General features: G+C 36.1%; 1 protein-coding gene across 2 annotated transcripts in view; it reads right to left on the reverse strand.

Annotated features, from left to right (window-relative positions):
- Positions 1-425: 425 nt before the first annotated feature.
- Rev3l (REV3 like, DNA directed polymerase zeta catalytic subunit) overlaps positions 426-21,515 on the reverse strand; it is a 122,613-nt gene continuing 101,523 nt past the window's right edge. Inside the window, exons 28-31 of one of the 2 annotated variants that reach the window (XM_010630829.3) lie at positions 19,792-19,982; positions 18,759-19,005; positions 16,113-16,322; positions 426-1,546 (exon numbers count right to left, since the gene is read on the reverse strand). In XM_010630829.3, coding sequence (XP_010629131.1) covers positions 1,406-1,546; positions 16,113-16,322; positions 18,759-19,005; positions 19,792-19,982 — 789 coding nt within the window. In that variant the 3' untranslated portion in view covers positions 426-1,405. The remainder of the gene's footprint in view (positions 1,547-16,112; positions 16,323-18,758; positions 19,006-19,791; positions 19,983-21,515) is intronic. The other variant, XM_010630830.3, reaches the window with a different exon arrangement.

Consider the following 21,515-nt stretch of genomic DNA (forward strand, 5'->3'; position numbering starts at 1 on the left):
CCCTCACATCAGCCATGAAGGTTTTTGAAAGTAAGTGCAGGTTAATTTATATATTGTATTTTCTTTATTATTTTGTATTATATTACAGCATTATCATTTTTGTATATTTTTGGGATGTGAAATGAATCATCTATGTTTCCATTATTTCTTATGGGGAAATTTGCTTTGATATACAAGTGCTTTGGATTACGGACATTTTTTGGAACAAACTAAACCAAAGTTTTACTGTATATTCTTTTCAAGCACATTTTTCCTAGACCATTTTTGTTGCCTTTGTAATCTACAGTTTTGGCAAGAGAATTGCTGTATCAGATTATAGGAATGAACGAAATTGACCTCATCAAACTTTAGGACAACATAGTAAAATATAAATCTGTAGGTTTATAAAAATAAAGATAATTTCATTTATAGCAAGTTAAGAATCATACTGCCACATTTCATATTTTATTCAATTTTAATATGGTTTCCATTATTAACTCTTCAAACAAAATGATTTCCAGTTTAAAAAACAATGCACTGACCACATAATTCTTTTTCATTTTATACAGTTATACAAATATTCTAAATACACATTTTGTGATCAAGATGATGGCAAATAAGATTAACTGTACAATACATAAAGAAAGAAAATATTTAAGCATATTTAGAAGCAATAGAAATATCTATACAAAACAAGCAAAAATGGAATAAATTTTTTTATTTTTAAAGTATTGCAACAGGCCCACAGGTTTGTAACAAAAAGGTCTTTTTGCACAGTTCCTCACAATGCCCCATTAATAGCTAAAGCAAGACGGCGGGTTTTAGAAAATAATGTTTGAAAATGCTACACATGGTACTATTGTTTGCACAGTTTGATCAAAATAACAAATCTACTTTTGAGTCAAGCAAAACCTAGAGGAAATATACCAAACAACTTGAAAATCATTTGTATAAAATTCATTGCACATTATTTTACTTAGTTTGAAAAGTAAAAAAGTGTATTTACAAAATATTTCGCAGTCAAAATTATAAAGTGAATGGGTATCTCTAGGTAACACGTCGTGACAGTTCAAGGGAAATACACAAATGGTTTTTCTTTACGAGGTTTTCAGTGTTCCTTCCACAGGGAAGTTAACATGTCTACTCAAATGCATTTACAAGATGGTACACATACTGGAGCAAATCCAACACCTGTATTATAAAACAATGTTAAAAAGGTGAAAGCATGAGAAATTTGTACATGTAAGAAATGAGCTATTCAGAGATCAACAAGGATAACTTGATTCAGTCAGCATAAAAGTCTTCATAGTCTTCAGATAACAGACAGTGAACATCCTTGACTCAATGAGTTGAGAAAGCACCATGCACAACAGTTTGTGGTAAACAATGAACAAAATAGCACCTGGAATTCAGTGATACTAACAATTTAAAACTGATCTAGCAATTGCCGGAGATACGGTGCCTTGGATAAATCTCTATTTACTCGGGTGAGTCTGAAAAGTACTGGGCAATTCAGAGAAACACATGGGATATGTCGATCAAAGGAACCTGTACAGTTTTTGCATATCTGAAAGCATAAGAGAGAAACACATACATGTAAGAAAGTTTCTATGCATATTAGTAAATAACCAATTTTTATAATCTCTCTAACCCAGCAGAGATTATTGGTAAATAAATATACAACATGTAATATATTACAGAAAATTTCATTATTTTCGCCTGTCAGAAGCCTACAGGTTAGACATTCTAGTGGGTGTTATTTTCACAGAACAGTACAAAATCCTTTAGGACTCAATTCTTTTCCTGTGATGAACTTTCATTTGCAATAGAATCTATTTCAATTCACATAAAATATGACTTCAGCAACATTGCTGACTATAGAGGTATCAGATGCACTTTCCCTCCTACAAAGAGAATTCAACTACCACTGAATGATGTGGCAGAGAGGCTGAGGAATATGGAGACTCAAGATAGCCTTGTAAAGAAGGTAACAAAGCATTTACTACTCCATCTCCCTAGTAGGCATTAGTTGTCATTCCCCAACATAGGAAAAAGGTAAAAAGAAAGTGCCTAGCAACTTCTATAAGCCATGAACCCAGTTTAGGAGGTTTCTGGGCAGTTTATACTGCTGCATTATGCCAGAAAAGTCCAGTCCATTTGGACCTGGATTGCTGCTGCATACAGCTATCTTGAGACTACACCCACACATTTCCAGCCATGAGAACAGCCATGTGTACCCCACTGAACTGGACCTAATTTGCAGGTTGTGTCCCTGCCTGCTGAGGTCCATGAAAGTAGCCACATGATCTGCACTTGCCCAGAGGCTAACAGGCCTGGAACCATCAGCAAACCTGCCCTCTCTGGAAGAGATGCAGCCCTAAAACCCCTGCAGTCTATGCCACTGAGACACTTGCAGGCATTACTGACACTGATTATAGTTGAGGAAGCTATACACAGGCTATAGTATTACATCCACCCACAACCAAAGCCAGCCCACTTACATCCTAGGATATATCTCCAGAATATTTTTCAATATAAAAATTACCATATAAAGTGAGTAGAACCAACTGTTTTACCAGTGGCACAGATATCAACGTAGACAAAAGAAACATGAAGCAAGGTGGTATGATGCCTCCAAAGGAACACACAGATTCTCTAACAGACCCCCCAAAGAAAAGTAAATGCCTAAGGAAGTCCTACATCTGGAAGCAAAAAGAAACCATCATGAAAACATAAGAAAGCATAAAATTCACTAGTAGGGCATACAGAAAAAAAAGAAAAAATAACAAAGTTTTATCAATGGAGAAAACCTCAAACCACAAAGAAAAAAGGAACACAGAACATAGAAAATAATCAGAAAAAAAAAGGACAGGATTCTTACCTATTAAAAATAACCTTGAATGTAAATAGATTGAATGGATTAAAATCAAGACTCATCTACAACATGCTGTCCAAAAGAAACTCATTTTACTGGTAAAGACACATGGACTGAAAGGACAGAAAAGATATACATACAAATGGAAACCAAAAATGAACAGGAGTTCATCAGATAAAAGAGACTTTATATCTAAAGGGACATTTTAGAATAACTGGGGATTTTAATACCCTACTTTTACCAATGGATGGTCTAGATGAAAATGTCAAGATAGACTTCAATGAACAGCTACAGAATATACATTCCTTTTAGCAGCTCACAGAAGAGTGAAGCTCACAGTAATAAAAAAACCTCATAAAAATAATTTCAAATAACCTAATGATATAATACAAGAGACCAGAAAAATAAATAAAAGGCAAAATTAGTAGAAGGAAAGAATAAAGATTGGAGCAGAAATAAATAGAGATCAAAAACAGTAACAGGAGCTTAATGTAACAAAGCAGCTTTTAAAAAAGATGAACACAAAGCTGGGTACAGTGGCACATGCCTATAATCCCAGCACTCAGGAGGCTGAGGCAGGAGAATTGCTGTGAGTTCAAGACCAGCCTGGGCTAGTGAGCTCCATGTCAACATGTCTATACCCAGCACTCAGGAGGCTGAGGCAGGAGAATTGCTGTGAGTTCAAGACCAGCCTGGGCTAGTGAGCTCCATGTCAGTCTCAACTACATAGTGAGACCCTGTCTCAAAAAAACAAACAAAAACAAGATGAACACAATTGACAAGATGTTAATTAGACTAAGGAAAAAGAAGACTAAAGTTGGAGATAAAAACAGATATTACAGCTGTTACCACAGAAACACAAAGTATTATTGGGGAGTATTATGAACAATGATATGCAAACAAGTTCAAAAACAGAAGAAACAAGAAACAAATAGATTTGTGGAGACATAACCTACCAAAATTAAACCATAAAGAAATAGAAAACTTCAATAGACTAATAATGAATAATAAGATTGAATCAGCACAAAGTATCCCAAAAAGGAAGTTCAGGACAGATGGACTGCTTCAGAGCTAAATTTGTCAGATTAAAAAAAAAAACAAAAAACAATTCTTCTCAACTTATTATTATTTCATTCATAACAAAATTGGACAAAAAAATTAAACCATTGATATGAGGGCCACATTACCCTTATATCAAAACCAACAAAAAAAGAAAACTACAAACCAATATCCCTGATGAATATAATGCAAAAATTCTCAACAAAATATCAGCAAATAAAATCTAAAGCATCTCAAACAGATTATACACCATGATCAAGTGGGATTTACCCCATGTATGCACAGGATGGCCTGACATATGCAGAACAAAAAATATAATGCATCAACAGGAAAATACAATACATCAATAGAATCATAAATAAATGCAAAAAAAAAAAGGATTTTGTACAATTCAAAATCCTTTGCAATGAAAATTTTGAAGAACTGGGCATGGTAGTATTTGCCTGTAATCCCAGCACTTGGGAGGAGGATGCAGGAAGACTGCCATGAGTTTGAGGCCAGATTGTATTACATAGTAAGTTCAAAGCAAGCCTGAACTACACAATGAGACCTTACCTTTAAAAATAATCTGAACAAATTAGGAATTTATCTCAACACAAGAAAAGCCATATATGAAAAATTCACAATTAACATCATACTAATTGGGGAAAAGCTGAAAGCACTTCTTCTAACATCTGAACTTACTTGCACTACTCTTATTCAACGTAGTACTCAAAGTCTCAGAGTAAGTAGGTAAAACAGTAAAATAAAGTACATCCAAACTGGGAGGGAGGAGATCCTGGGAAACAGCTGTGTGGACAAGAGTAATGTGGCTGCAGGCAGATCTCAGCCAGGGCCATACCCTGACCCCAGAGGCTCAGGCACACAGGCCCAAGCTGAAGGCCTGTCCAAAAAAGAGTGCATAGGCGCACAAGCTTCAACCAGTGGCCCGCCCCATAGCACTGTTAAGTGCCTGCAGATCCTGGCCAGCAGTGGTAAGGACCAGAGCGGCATGGCTGCATGCAAATCCCTGCCAGATCCTAGACCTGACTCCAGTGCCCTGGGCACACAGGCCAAAGCCAAGGGCCCTCCTGGAAAAGAGCTACACAGGAGCACAAGTAAAAGCCAGAGGTCCACCCTGACACCATCAGTAACTGCAAGAAGAGCCTAGCCAGAGGCCTGCCCAGACAACAAGAACTGAGGTGCACAGCCCCCAGCCAAAGGCATACACCTAGATACCATCCCAAGTGTGCACAGGCCCTAGCCAGAAGCCTGCCCAGTCAACAGGTCAGTTTAGGGGTCGAGAAGGCCATTCTGGACCCAGGAACTGGTGTACTGGTGAGCAGCACAGAAAAGGCCACTCAGTCTTGCTGAGAATGGAAGACCACACTGGGTGAGCAAAAAGTTGCCTCAACAAAGGCACAGTAGGCTGCATCTGTTGAAATGAGAAGACACACAAGTCTCAAAACCAGACTATCACCTAAGGCAACCCCAAGGGGAAACGAGATGGAACAATCTGATACTCAACCACCTGGATTTCTGGGCTCCCTGAACTGGCAATGAAAGAGGACCTGGGAAAATAATAAGGGCGAAAGTAATTTCTCAGATAACAGCAGAAATTGTGCCCATAGTGCAAGACACTTACTCTATTTTTTAAATCTGTGTTGGCCCTAGATTTACTAGAGTAAGTGAGAAACAGGATGGAATCCCAACAGAGGAAACAAATGAAATGGATACAGATAGATTTCCAGGAAATTAAAAGCTCCATTACAATTTACACACAAAATGAGCCAATGTGAGGACAGAATTTCAGACATAGAAGATAGGATAGCAATTAGTAACCAGGAAAAGAAAATTTTATTAAAAATAGTTAAGGGACCATGAGAAATCAATCTAGCAGCTGCTAGATGATAAAGAATAACAAGACTGATCAGAGTCAATGAAGAAACAGGGAATACAGAAGACACACACATAAAAAAACTGTTCACAGAAGTAATGGCAGAAAACTTCCCAACTAGGGGAAAAGAATCTGACATACAGAAAAGTAAGGCATAGGACTCCAAATAGCTATGATTAAAAAAAAATCTACACCTAGGCAAATATAAAGATTCCAGAAACCCAACAGAAGAATAAAATTCTACATGCAGTTAGAGAAAAGAAACAAATCACGTACAAAGGAAAACCCACCAGAATCACCCTCAAGGCAAAAAACATCCTGGAATGAAGCATTACAAGCCCTAAAAGAAAACAACCTCCAACCCAGATTGATGTACCCTGCAAAACTATCCTTCAAAATTGATGGAGAAATAAGATACTTTCATTATAAAGAGCACCTGAAGAACTTCATGAATAGCAAACCAGCACTCCAAAAATTTTTAAACAATATCCTAGGAAAAGACAAGGAGGATCACAACCCCAGGAAGCCCAGCAGAATTAATCCATTAGGCACAGTAGGAAACTAAATGCAAAGGGGGAGAATCCAACAAAAAGAAAAAGTCATGATAAGGATAAGTAAATATGTATCAGTTATAACCATCAATGTTAATAGTCTCAATTTACCAGTCAAAAGAAATACACTGCCAGAATGGGTGAAGAAGCAAGATCCAACAATATGGTGCATACAAGAAACACACTTTCAAAAAGAAACTCAGAGACTGGAAGTTAAAGAGTGGAAAGCAATACTCTATGTGACAAGAACCCAAAGAAAGCAGGAGTAGCTATGCTCTTTGCAGATCAAGTGGATTTCAAATGAACATTAAGAGACAAAGAAGAATACTACATTCTTGTAAAGGGAACAATCCAAGAGGAAGAGATGACAATCATAATTATATATGCAACAAACACTAGTGTGCCGAACATTATAAAATGAATACTAATGGACATAAAAAATCAAATAAGCATTAATGCAATTGTAGTGTGACCTTAATACCCCAGTGTCACAGATTGACTAGAGAAAAATAATGAAATTCAAGAACTCAAACTCTTGAACAAAATAACAGGTTTACAGAATGTTCCACTCTGCACAATCAGAATACACATTCTCTTCAGCTGCACACAGGTCATTCTCCAAAACAGACCACATACTCTCTCATAGAACATGTTTAAGTAAGTACAAAGGAACTGAAGTTATCCCCTCTATATTATCAAGCCATAGTGTGATGAAACTGGAGATCAATAGCAATAGGAATCACAAGAATTTCATACATACATGGAAACTGAACAACACACTTCTGAATAACAAATGGGTCACAGAGGAAATTAAAAAGAAATCAGGCAGTTCCCACAATTAAATGACAACGCCAGTACAAATATCAGAATCTATGGGACACAATGAAAGCAATCTTATGAGGGAAATTCATAGCAGTGAATGCTCATATTAGGAAAACAGAGCAAGCTCAATTACACAACCTGATGCTGAACCTCAAGCTTCTAGAAAAAGAGCAGGATAAACCCAAAACTCAACGAGGGAGGAAATTATAAAGATAGAGCAGAAATCAATGCAATGGAGACTAAGAGAATATACAAAAAAAATCAATGAAGCCAAGAGTTGGTTCTTTGAATGAATAAACAAAATTGACAAACCATTAGCCAACCTTATCAAAAGAAAAAAAAAAAAAAAAAGGAAAGAAAAGGCCCAAATCCATGCAATTAGGAATGAAAAGGGTGAAATTGCAATGGACCCAGCAAAAATCCAGAGGATCATAAATACCAACTTCAAGAACCTATACACCAATAAGATGGAAAATTCAGAAAAAACTGACAGATTCTTAGATACATATGAATTACCAAAGTTGAACAATGATGACCTAAAATTTCTAAACAACACAGTATAAATCAATGAAATTGAAAACATAATGAAAAACTTCGCAACTAAGAAAAGCCTGGTCCCTGATGGCTTCACAAGATGCTGAATTCTACAAGACATTTAGAGAAGAACTACTGCCACCACTGTTTAAACTTTTCAATGAAACGTAAAGAGAAGCAATATTCTCAAGTTCATTCCTGGAAGCAAGCATCACCTTCATCCCAAAAGCAGAGAAAGACCCAATCAAAAAACAGAACTATAGGCCAATCTCATTAATGAACAAAGATTAAAAAATCCTTAATAAGATACTTGCAAATAGAATGCAGATCATACATCCAAAGTGAGAGGGATTCATTCCTGCGATGCAGGGATGGTTCAACATATGCAAATCAATAAATGTAATACACTATATTAATAGAACCAAAGACAAAAACCGTATGATCATCTCAATAGATGGAGAAAAAGCATTTGACAATATCCAACATCCATTCATGATAAAAACCCTACAGAAAATTGGAAGAGATGGTCTGTATCTCAACCTGACAAAGGCTATCTAGGAAAAACCAACAGTGAATATCGTACTAGTCAAAAACTGAAGTCCTTCACACCAAAATCAGGAACAAGACAAGGATGTCCACTATCATCACTCCTGTTTAATATACTTGTGGAAACATTAGCCACAGCAATTAGAAAAGAGAAATAGAAGGAATAAAGTAGGAAATGAAGTCAAATTGTCATTATTTGCAGATGACATGATACTCTAGAAGACCCCCAAGACTCCACCAGAAGTCTTCTAGACTTAATAATCAAATTCAATAAAGTAGATGGATACAAGGTCAGCTCACAAAAATCAATAGCTTTCCTGTACGTGAAAAACAAACACACCGAGAGAGAAATGAGGCAAACAATTACTTTCATATCAGCATCCAAAAAACTGAAATACCTAGGAATCAACCTAACAAAATATATCAAAGAGCTCTACTCTGAAAACTATAGCACTCTGAAAAAGAAATCAAAGATTATATCAGAAAATGGAAAGGCATCTCTTGCTCCTCAGTAGGAAGAATCAACATAGAGAAAATGGCCATACTTCCAAAACTGCTCTACAAATTCAATGGCAATTGAAATCCCAGCAGCATATTTCAAAGAACTAGAGGAAAAAATCCAAAAATTCATTTGGAACCAGAAGAGACCTAGAATAGCAAAAGCAATTTTAGGCAATGAAGACAAGGTAGGGCATGTCACAATCCCCAACTTCAAACTATACTACACAGCTAGTGCAATAAAAACAGCATGGTACCGGCAAAGAAACAGACCCGAGGACCAGTGGAACAGATTAGAAGATGCAAACAACTCCAGACACACTTAGCCACCTCATCTTCTACAAAGGAGCCAAACACCCTCATTGGAGAAAAGATAGCCTCTTTAATGAATGGATCTGGAAAAACAGTGTTTCAACTTGCCAAAGATTAAAACTAGACCAATATCTCTTACCATGCACTAAATTAAAATTGAAATGGATTAAAGATATAATATTAAAACAGAAACACTAAACTGGCTGGAAGAGAGGTTAGGTAGAACTCTTGAAGACACTGGTGTAGGAAAAGATTTCATGCACAAAACTTCAGTTGCCTGTGAACTAGCACAAACAATCAAAAAGTGGGATCTCTTATTATAAAGCTTCTGTACACCAAGAAAAACAACCAATATTGTGAAGAGACAACCTACAATGTTGGAAAAACTTCTGATGAGCTCTTCCTCAGAGAGGTCTACTATCTAGAATATATAAAGAACTTAAAGAAATCAGACCTCTCAAATTTAAAGACCCAATCCAAAAATGGCATCTGAATTGAACAGACATTTTTCAAAGAAGTAAATATAGCAAATAAACACATGAAAAAATGTTCAACATCACTGGTCATTTGAGAGATGCAAATGAAAACACTGAAATTCTCCCTGCTGCAGAAAGAATGGCTGCTATCAAGAAATAAACCACCAACAAATGTGGGTGGGGCTGTGGGGAAAGAGGAACTCTGCTCCACTGTTGCTGGGAGTGCAGACTGGTGCAACCACTGTGGAAATCAGTATGGAGATACCTCAAAGAACTAGGATTGGAGGTCCCATTTGAGCTATTCCCCTGCTGGTTATCTCCCCAAAGAATTAAAAGAATCATACCACAGTGATATATGTGCACCCATGTTCATAATAGAACTGGTATTAGCTAAAACTTGGAAGCAGCCCAACTGCCCAACAACTGGAGAATGGATAAAGAAAATGTGTGGTGGTGGTGGTGATGGTGGTGGTGGTGGTGGTGGGGTGTGTGTGTGTGTGTGTGTGTTTAAATAAAATGTGATACTACTCAGCCATAAAGAATGAGAAATTAAGGGACATTTTTAGCTAAATGGATGCACACTGAGGTGATATTCTTAAGTTAAATAAATACTGCACATGTATAAAAACCAAATAGTTTCTCTAGTGTGAGAAACTGAAAGTGTAAATAAGGATTAAAAGTATAATAGATAATGTGAAACAGGAAGTTAAGGGGCAAAGGGGAAGGGGAAATGGGAAAGGTAGGCGAAAGGAAAGAAGTAAATGGAATAGGAGAAAATGAAAAAATGGAAGCAAAGTCTTTGTAGATAAGGAGGGATGGAGGAGTTGAAGGGATGGCAGGGGAATGGGGAAAAAATAAGAATCAAGATGGATTATGTGAAGGTGCAAATTTCCAATGATGAATTTCATTATATTGTATACTTAAAATGTACCAATAAAATTAATAAAAATCATGAGGGAGGAGATCAAATTATCTTTTAGAAAAAATAATCTTAAATGTAAAAAACTAAAGATTTCATGAAAAAACTGTTAGAACTAATAAATGAATTAAGAAGGATACAGACAAAAAATTAACATACAAAAATCAGTAGCATTTATATATACTAAGAGACTTCTTTAATAGGAAGTCAAGACAGTAATTCCATTCACAATACCTACAAAATAAACAGGGCCAGAGATTTAGCTCAGTGGTGCCATACAAGATCCTGAGTTTGATCCCTAGTACTAAAAAGAAAAACAAAAACAAAACGCTCATAAACAAAAACCTAGAAAACCAAATCCTTTGGAATATTTCACTAAGGAAGTGAAAGATCTCTATGGTGAAAATTATAAAACACTGAGGAAAGAAGTCAAAGATGACACACACAGATGCATGCACACACACACACAACTCATGTGAACATCAAGAGAATATAGTTGAAATATCCACACCTCATAAAGTGATCTACAGATTCAATAACATTCTTCAAAGAAATAGTAAAAAGAAATCCTCAAATATACACGGAGCTACAAATGACCTCCAATATCCAAAGTTAGATTTTTTTGCATAAGGGAAAGGGACCAGGAGATGGAGAGAGGGGAGAGGGAAGGGAGGCAAAAAGAAGATATGTATGTACATGCACAACTCTCCATGATGAATGTAATCATCCAAACATGTACTGTACTAATAAAGATTTTTTAAAAAGCCGGAGGTATCATAATACTCAACTATAAATGAAGCTATAGTAACCAAAATAGCATGGTTTTGACATAAATACTGTCACACAGCCCAACAAGATAGAAGAAAGAATCCAGAAATGAATCCATGTCCTTCAAGCTAAATGATTCTCAACACATGTGCCAAGAACATATGCTGCAAAATGGTCAGCCTTCAATAAATGGTGGTAGAAAAACTGGATGTTCCTGTTAGAGTAACACAGGACTCATATCTCATGATACTAAAAAACTGACCTCAAAATGCATTAGAGACTTTAATGTCAGACCTAAAACTATGAAACTATTAGAAGAAAATATAAAAGGAATCACTGCAAGACATCAGTGTGAGCCAACATTTTTTTGGGGGGATAATACCCCTGAAATAATAGACAAATGTGATCATATCAGACTAAGATGGAGAAAATATTACCAAATTATTCATGTAATATCCAGAATATATAAGGGACTCCAAAAGCTCAATAGCAAACAAACCAACAGGTAACCTGATTTAAAAACAAGCTATAGACCTAAATAGACATTTCTTAAATGAAGACACAGAGCCAACAAGTATATGAATAAAATGGTAAACAAAACTAATCATCAGGGGAATACAAATCAAAACTACAATGAGAGATTTTACCTGTTAGAATGGCCATTATCAAGAAGACAAAAATAATGAATTCTGTAGAGAGTGCTGAGAAAGGAGAACTCTCATATACTATCACTGGGAATGTAAATTAGTACAGCCATAAAGGAAAACAGTATTCAAGTTCTTCAAAAAACAAGACATATCAATTGCCATGCAAGCCCAAGGGCCTGAGTTTGATCCCTAGTACCACAAAACACAACAAAAAATAAACCTAGAAATAAAACTAACTATATGATCCAGTAATTCCACTACTGGACATTTATCCAAAGGAAATGAAAACACTACATCAGAGAGATACCTGCAGTCCTATATTTATTGTAGCACTATTACAACTGCCAAGATAAAGAATCAACTGAAGTGTCCATCAATAGGCAAATGGATAAAGAAAATGTGGCATTTATGCACAATGGAATATTATTCAGTCATAAAAAGAAGAAAGTCCTATCATTTGCAAAAGCATGTATGGGACCGGGGGAATTATGTTAAGTGAAATAAGCCAGGCAGAGAAAGATAAATACCACATGTTCTTTCTCATATGTGGAAGCTAAAAAACTTAATCTCATAGAAGTAGAGTGAAATTGTGGTTAGCAGATGGTAGAAAGGATATGTTTTGCTGCTCTTCAGTATAGGAGATGATCACAGTCTATAAATGAGGTATCTTAAAATAGCTAGGAAAGAGGCAAAAAGTTTTCAACATGAAGAAATGCTACTTACTCTGATTTGATCATTACATAGTACCTATGTATTATCACATTGCACTCCATTAATATGTACAATTGTATCAATTAGAGAAAACTCCACAAAATATACTCCCCAATTTCCAAAGAAAATTTCCTAAATTAACTATAAACACTATCTTTTTAAATTACAGAGTTTTCTTTTTCTATATCAATCAAAAAGTTACCCATTTTATTTCAAAAGAGAAAAGTCACTGTATGAAAAAAATCAAGCTGTGAATTTCAAAGTAGCACTGTAGACCAGTAGTGCCCTAGCTAACAATGAGTTTACAAATAAGTCAATGCCAGAGCATCATTCCATGCCAACAAAATGAGCATCTCTGGGCATGAAAAACTAAGATTCCTTACACTTGAAGGATCCCAGATGGCTCTGATGTATAGTAAGATGTTATCTTAGGGAAAAACAGTCATAACCCAAGTTTTAAAAAGAGAAGCACTATAATCTCACTTAGATAATGATCAGACTTCAAATGATCCTAAAAATTTCAAGTCACGTAATAGTTCAAAAGATTATACAACATGAAAAATGTCAACAATTAAAAAGGCTATTGGTGAAGATTGTAAGGGTCAGGAAAATACAGTGTATCCAGTGATTAAGGTACACCTAAGCCAGGTACACAACACCTGTTCATAATCCAGCTACTCAGGAGGCTGTCATATGAGCCAGGCATTGCAAAGGAAGCCTGGGCTCTTGCAGCAGAGATCCCCCCCTCAAAAGAAAGAAGAGAGCTCTCAGGTCAGTGCATAGTTGTTCTCTGACCCAGCATCATCTAGTCCGTTGAAGAATACTTTTCTGTGACCTTATTATCCAACAGTATATTACTGCTATAAACTGCTTTAAAACGTTTTAGTATTTTCTCTGAAGAATGAATATGCTTTTCTTCTATGAAGTTGTTTGCTAATTAGAACTCTGTCAAGAGACCAAAATCTCTTCCCAAATACAGAATTTCTGTATTACAGCTGTGTGTACTACAGCTACCCTCAGGTGCAAGGGCAAACTAGTAAATATTTAAGAACTCTCTGCATATATGAGAAATACTCCAAGATGGAATAACTTGACTAAATTTAACTAAAATGTTTAGTTTCAAGATCTTTTACTGGTGATTTAAACCCTGGGCCTTACAATTTATTTCAGACTTACATCTAAAACTTTAAACAACACAACCTGGACAGCTACCTTTTAGCTTATAAGGAGGCAGACCTTTAAAAACCAATGTCTTTTCACATGAGTAAATACCAAACAGTTTCTCTGGTGTGAAAAACTAAAAGTGTAAATAAGGTTCAAATGGTATAACTGAGCATGTGAAATAGGAAGAAAATGGCTAAAGGGGAAATGGAAAGGGGAGGGAAAAGGAAATAAGGTAAAAGAAGAAATGGGATATGTAAAGGTACAAGATCCCAATGAGAAATGTGACTGTATTGTTTGCTTTAAATGTACCAATAAATTTAATGGGGGGGCATCTCTTTTCATCATTCTCTTTGCTATTTTTGATTTTCTTATTTTTTTCAACAATATTCAGGTGTTTAATATGTTTTCATTCATGTTTATTATTAAATGTTTAAGGTAATGAATTTTTTTCTGAGATCTGCTATGGATATCTAGAACCTGATATGTAATGTTTTCATTTTGTTTAATAGGGAGTGTTAAATTTCCAAGTAGAGGAAATTTTGTTTTCTAGATTTATAATACTACTTGTATAGCACTGTACTGATAAAATGTCATCTGTAGTATTTCAGTTTTTGAAATTTGAGTCTCGTCAATTTTAAAACATCCCATAAACATTTAAGAAGTGTGTGTTCTAATTTTGGGTTACAGAATTTGATGGAGAATAATGATTACCTTATAACATTTAGATAGTCTATAACTGTACTTATTTTTGAGACAGGGGATTTGGCTCAGTGGTTCCGCCGCCTGCCTTGCAAGCACAAGCACCCAAGTTTGATCCCCGGTACCAAAAAAAGAAAAAAAAATTGTACTTATTTTTGATCATTTGATTGGTGTTAGACTGAGATTCGGTATCAAAATCTGTGCTTCTGTTTCTTACTACAAGTCCTATAATTTCTAATTTATGCAAATTTCTATAGATTTAGTGCATGAGACACACTTCAGGTGCCTTAAAAAAAAATCCCAAATTTCAGTATTGCTTGAAAGATGACAAGCCATCATGACTTATAAATGGATTGTTTTTTTTACCCTGTTTTTCAATTATAGGCATGTGCCACCACACCTGGCACTAAACTATACTTTCATAACAAGTAAGACCTAACAATGAAGGAAGATTCTGGTTAAACTAATGGTACCAACTAATTAGGTACTTGTCACTAAGAGGAGACAATAAAGTGGTCCAGATAGAGACTACTCACAGCCTGACTTTAGCAGGGTCTTGAAGTTCTTGCTCTACACCAGTACATTGTACTAGGATCTAACAAGAGAATTTTCTCAGAGTTAGTTGCTCTCATCATGATAGCAGCCTATAAAATAAGCTGGGATCCACACAGTCACTTCAGTAGCTACACCAATCAAAGGCATAAAATTAGTATAAAATGGCTGAAAGTTGGTAATAATTCCAGCTATGTATGGCTTCTTTAATTATGCGGTAAGAAACTGTTCATTCAGTAAATATTTACAGACAACCAATATGGACTGGAATCCATGTTAGGCACAACCAACTCAGCAAAGAGAGAGAAAAGCTTCTGTTCTTACTGGCTCACTTGCTATACTGAAGAAAAAAGCCACACATATGATCACAGTAGAGCAAAGGAGGTATGGCAGGCCCACTACAGGGAAAGATTTACCTGGTAAGGATTTTAAACAGATTCCTTTCAGATAGTTAGGGGGAGATGAAATGAGTAAAGCATTTCTGGCAGAGGGAACAAGGTATTCAAAGGCCAGAAGATGGTAGAGATAGTTAAGGTACAATCATGGGTCTAAAAGAAGTTCAGTGTACAGGTGTGGAGGGTAGAGTGTGATAGGGAGAAAGGCAACAAATAGTGACAGAGAGGTAGCAGGAAAGGTGAGCACAGAAAAAGAATTATAAATCCTGAGTCTGAATTTCATCCAGAAAAGTAGTTACTACAAGTGTGTCAGTAAGACTCAATCGTGTTAACAGTTAGTTTTAGACTAGTGTCTCAGAATTGTAAACTTTCCAAGTTTACTAGCAATTTTCCAAGATGACTGGAGTTTTATGAGAATGGCATATATGAATGGGATTTTTATTATTTTTTAAATACTAGCATAAAAGAAATGTGGTAGATGAACATTCTAAGTTTTAACAAACAATACTGTATACTATTCCCTAAGAACAAAAACTACATTATAAAAAAGTAAGCCATTTTAATAGTCCACCTGTACCATCTTTTAGATTTTAAGAAGTTTATCAGTTTAGAATCCTTACTTTACTTTTCCCACCAGTTTTCTCTCTCATACTTTAATCAAGAACTGACTGTATCTCCGTGAAGTTATGAGACTGCCTTAGAGTCCAGGACTACTGAATGAAGCCATACCTTTACAAGTTGTTCCTGTTTCCGCTCCAACTCTCGAATTTCTTGATTGAGGATGACTGCAACATGCTGAGGTTGATTCCGACACTTATTACAGATGCCATGCTGAGTCAGGTCATCACACACAGGACAGTGTAAAGTAGTGAAATATTGAGAAATAGTGCCTTTTCTTCCTTCAAGTTCACTTCTCGAGGAGCTGGTGGTTTTCTGGATCTGTAACATCAGTTCAGAAGTAAGGCTGACCCACCTTAACAGCAGAGCAATCGTTCTCATGCTAATTACAGGTTTACTCAGATGTAATTTTATTCACTCATTCATCAAATGCTGAGTAGCTACTACAGATCAGACAGGTATTGTTCTAGACAATGGAGATATAGACACTGGGAAATGAACAAAGTCATTGCTTTCATTGAAAAAAAATTTTTTTGCCTTTGTGGTGCAGGGGATTGAACACAGGGCTTTCTTGCACGCTAGGCAAACACTGGGCCAATGAATGACAACCTTACATGCTGAGCCCTTTCTAAAAACTTTAGTTTGAGATAGTGTCTCAATAAGTTGCCCAGGGTGGTCTCAAATCTGTGATCCTTCTGCCTCTGTCTATTGAGTAGCTGGGATTGTACCACCACCCACCTGAACTTACATCTTGAAATTATCAGATATATTGTTTTTTTCTGTTGTTGGTACCTCTTGCCACTCAGTTTTTTGGTTGAGATATACAGATTTCTGAGATAATACAGGATAAGGAGATCAGAGAGGACAATGGAAAAATCCAGGTTGAGAGTGAATACGGTTTTAAAGTTGCACAAGCTGGGCCATGGAAACAAGTGAAAGGTTAAAAAATGAGTTGTTAGCCAGTAGCATCAAAATTTGGGCAAAAGTATAGCCAGAATATTTAAATTAGGTACATATCACCTAAGAATTCATTTTAAGTTAATACTAATTTCAGAGATCTGTCTTCTGACACACTTTGGTGTCTTATAAATTATTTTGCATACAAATTATTGGCATACTGTAAAAAAAATTATTGGGTTACCATCTCAGAAATGCCATTGATTTAATATTCTTGCTGGTGATGAAATGAAAAGCAGTAATAAAAAAAATTTGAACTTCCTGATTTGGGAGCCAGGACACAGTATTATAGATGATAGCCAGCATAAATTTTCTGAAGCGTAGATTCAACCTCAGTTTCCTAGCTTGTACTTTTCCTTCCCTTTAAAAATGCTTACTGAGCCAGGGATTTAGCTCAGTGGTTCCACCGCCTGCCTCCCAAGTGCAAGGTTCCAAGTTTGATCCCTGGTATCCCCCCAAAAAAAGCTTACTCAGAAATAAGTATCTTTTCTTCATCAGTTTGCCTGAAAACTATCTGCTTTTCATAGTCTAACAAAATTGCAAATAAATGCATACATCTGAAATGCAAACTCTTTCCAATAGATAAAAATTATTGTCCTAGAAAAATGCATCCTAGATTATTAGATTCACATAACATAACTTCAAGCTTCTAATGAATAAACTAAGAAAAAAGTTTAAGCCAAGCTCCTCATGCTAAGACTCCAAATTGCATGTTAAGTGTAATGTTCTTTCTTTCATCTGGTTTCTTCAGGACTATGTTTAAATACTATACACCATACATTTCTAAAATATCTATTTGAAGTTTTTGCTTTTTCTTTCAAATCAAATGAGTACTCAAAACTGAAACAAATGCCTGAAAATTTTGGCTACCTCTGAATCTCTTCTCGCACCCATAAGTGCCACAAAATGACCTGCAGTAGGTACAAATGGTGAATGTGTTTGCCTCACTCTAAATGGTATGATCAGTCAGTGGCCCCAAAAGATCTAAATGACCTGGAATGGTGAAGGTCCTTACCACTCCAAAATGCCTCTGCTGATCAACATAAGACAAGGTCCAAATTATATAGTGAATAGATCACTGAAGATCACTGAATGTGCAATTCCAGCAGGAAACCAGGAGCTCTCTGGTTCCTCAAACAGCCTTTTTCTTTTTACCACAAAAAGCATTTATAGGTAGTTGATGCCATGAACAGAAAAGGAAGAAGACTGCTGAGAACAAAAGGATCTACAGCAGATCCTGGAATATCCCTGGAGTCCTGACCATGGGTTAAGGTAACCACAACTCCGACCCCCTTCCCATGTGACCTCCAGGATTCATAGCTCTTGGGAGCTGGGACTCATGTCCCTTCATATTCATGACTACCATTGCTGGCCATTTAGTTCCACATATTCAGGTATGTCAGCTTACCACTGACCAAACAGGAGGAGGCCATATATGAACAAAAAAAGAAAAAAAAGATTTATTTATAGGTGATACTGAGGGTATGTACTCTCCATTTCTTTACTATTTCCTGGTTTAGTCTGAGTTATTTTGTGGCAAAATGTTTACTGCTTAAACTCTTGGGAATTCATTTTAATATATCTATACTTGGGGAACCTGACAGCAGCTAGGAAGGTATTTATAGAAAACTTAAGAAGTTTCGTTCTTAGGAAACCAGAAGAGTGTGGGATTTTTTCTAGGTTAGGATAATAGATGATTGATTTGCTCTGCCTTTCTTAGCAGCATTATAAATAATGTTTAGTTCTACTAAAAATTCTAAGTCAAGTAGTTATAGCACTAGTACTCTTCAGTAAACTCACCCTCGGTAATTCGTGATACCAGCTGAAGACATCAATACCAATCAGTGAGAAGATTCTTGCCAGGGGTGGAAGGATTTGCTTGGTGATATAGTAAATGGCATTCAGTCTCAGAGTTGGATCCTGTAGGAGTTCTGCTGGGCGCCTTACCAGCTGGATGAGCGGTACTCCAGGGGTCCCATATATGATAACATATGGCACTCGCTCTCCAACTCGAGGCTCAGAGCGCCGGTCATAGCTGAGCATTTTCCTATTAAAATCCAAACAAAATACACACTCAAAGACTGTTATAAAAGGCATCTTTCCAGCACATTAAGTTAGATTTAAGCAATGAAACCATGAAAAATCAGTAAGGGGTATTTTCAAATTAGAGTTACTACTACTTTGAGAACTATGTACATTTCAATTAGTTGGTGCCAAGTGGATATTCTGTAGGAGTTTAAAATTAAACTCTGTTACTGCTACCTGGAAAATTATGAGTCTTTAAAAGTAAGAACTACAGGGCCAGGTGTGGTGGCGCACACCTGTAATTCCAGCACTCAAGTAAGACTGAGGCAGGAGGATCGCTGTGAGTTTGAGACCAGCCTGGACTACATACTGAGTTCCAGGTCAATCTCAACTACATAGAGAGACCCTGTCTCCAAACAAACAAACAAACAAACAAAAGAACTACAATAAATCTAACAATGACAGACAAGAGAAAATTTAGCTAAACAATCTGATTGCAGAATGATAATATCGTATAAATGCTATGGCAGGTCAGTGTTAAGGACTGCCTAGTGATTATGATGTGGGGGAAACAAACGTACCAGATCACAATTTCACTGCCTTTAGTTTCCCAAGGGAAGCCCAGAGGAGATCTTCCTCAGAGTTTACATACAGGATGGTGACTCATCTTAGTTATGATTCATGTGGGAGGGTGGATAAACAGCTCTGTGTTTGTACTCATGGAGTAGGTGTCTTTTTACTGTAAACCTATGGAGACCCCAGGACTACACTGGCTATGTATGGAGGGCTGTTTTGTGTTTATCATTACCTTGTAAGTTCAAGGGCTGGCACACAAGCTCCAGGTTTATAAGAAGAACTTCCTCTGTATTCCTTGGCAAAGATAAAATCTTGTATACTGGCCTTTCCTTCCAGAAGCTTCATACATTGTCGCTGAACATACTGTTTAATTAGACTTATATCTCTTGTTTCAAACAGCAGCTTTAAAGAACACTCGAGTATCTTAAAACAAAAAAAGATATGCACATAAAGATAAAACATCTCCAAGTATGTTCCATCATTGTTGTATTTTCATTGTAAACCTCTGGGGTAACTTGCTGATCTACCTAATCTTATGATGACTGGATAATATAAGAAATTGAAAAATATTTTTGAGACTTTATATATAGCTTGCTATTTCTAAAAATAGAGTATCATGTAGTTCGATAAAAATCCTATTAGAATGACATTCAGATGTAATGTTTGCTAAGTGATGAGAACATAAAACATTGAAGTTTTACTTGAATTGTCAAAGCATTCTAGACATGAGAAAGCAGACATAACACCAGGTATGGTGGTGCACACCTGTAATCACAGAACTCTAGAGGCTGAAGCAAGAGAACTGTCGTAAGTTCAAGGCTACAAAGTGAGTTCAAGGCCAGGCTGAACTATGTAGTGAGACCCTGTCTCAAAAACAAATAGGGGCTGGGGATTTAGCTCAGTGGTGTAGCTGCCTGCCTTGCAAGCGCAAGGTCCTGAGTTCAATCCCCAGTACCAAAAATTTTAAAAATTAAAAACAAACAACAAACAAGCAACAGATGTAACAATTCAATTATTATTTTTATAAAAACAACCTGCTTCAGCTATGCAGGACAAAAAGAAGATTAAATATCGCCAAGCAATCAAATCAAAACCAGCATTTTGTTTTTATACAGTGTTGATAATTAACTGTGACAGAATTTTCTGTGCTGGAAGTATTCCTGTTAGAAGATGACAAATATGCAGTAGATTTATATAGTATACTGAATCTAAATTATCAGTGAAAAGACTGTATCTTATTCTGAATACTGGGACCTTTATATAATAAGCTTGTAAATCTGGTTGAGATCTAAAAAGTCCTCCAAAAGTTCCACATTTAGAGGTGGAGCCTCAGGGTTGTACATTAGAAGGGCATATCCTTCTCCCTGGGTTCTTTCTCTACCTCCTGACTACCATGATATGAGCAGTTTTATTGTGCCAGGCATTTTCACCATGCACTTTCTGCACTGGAGCTGGCCAATTATAGACTGAACCCATTGAAGCTGCAAGACAAAAAAACTTTTCCTCCTTTTAAGTTGTGTTATATATTTTGTCCCAGTGACAAGAAAATGAATAAAGTTGTTATCATTCTGCCCATAGGGAAAGAATGTAATGATTATCTCTTCTAGAAACTAGAATATTTCCCCAAATTCACATGATATTATATGTAATACAATGATGTTTTAATGTATTCATAAAACTCAGTGTGAAGAATGCTATTCTCCTGAATATCACTTATTTCTAGTTTATTAGAAAAGGAGTTGGGCCTAAGAAAAGAAAAAATATATATTGTGGTGAAAATTACTATGGTTGAAAAATTTAGGTAATTTATTTACTAGCGCTGTTCAGAAATCTTTCTAATTTGTATCTGGTAACCCAAGTAAATAAATTCAGTTAACCTAGAGTACACTTAGTTATGAAATCTTAGTTTCTTTATCATGTTGCCTGTTTTTTCTCTCCAGTTTTTTGAAACAGGGT

This window comes from Fukomys damarensis, unplaced genomic scaffold (genome assembly GCF_012274545.1).
Source record: "Fukomys damarensis isolate Sample0158 unplaced genomic scaffold, DMR_v1.0_HiC HiC_scaffold_14, whole genome shotgun sequence".
In the NCBI taxonomy this organism is placed as follows: Eukaryota; Metazoa; Chordata; class Mammalia; order Rodentia; family Bathyergidae; genus Fukomys; species Fukomys damarensis.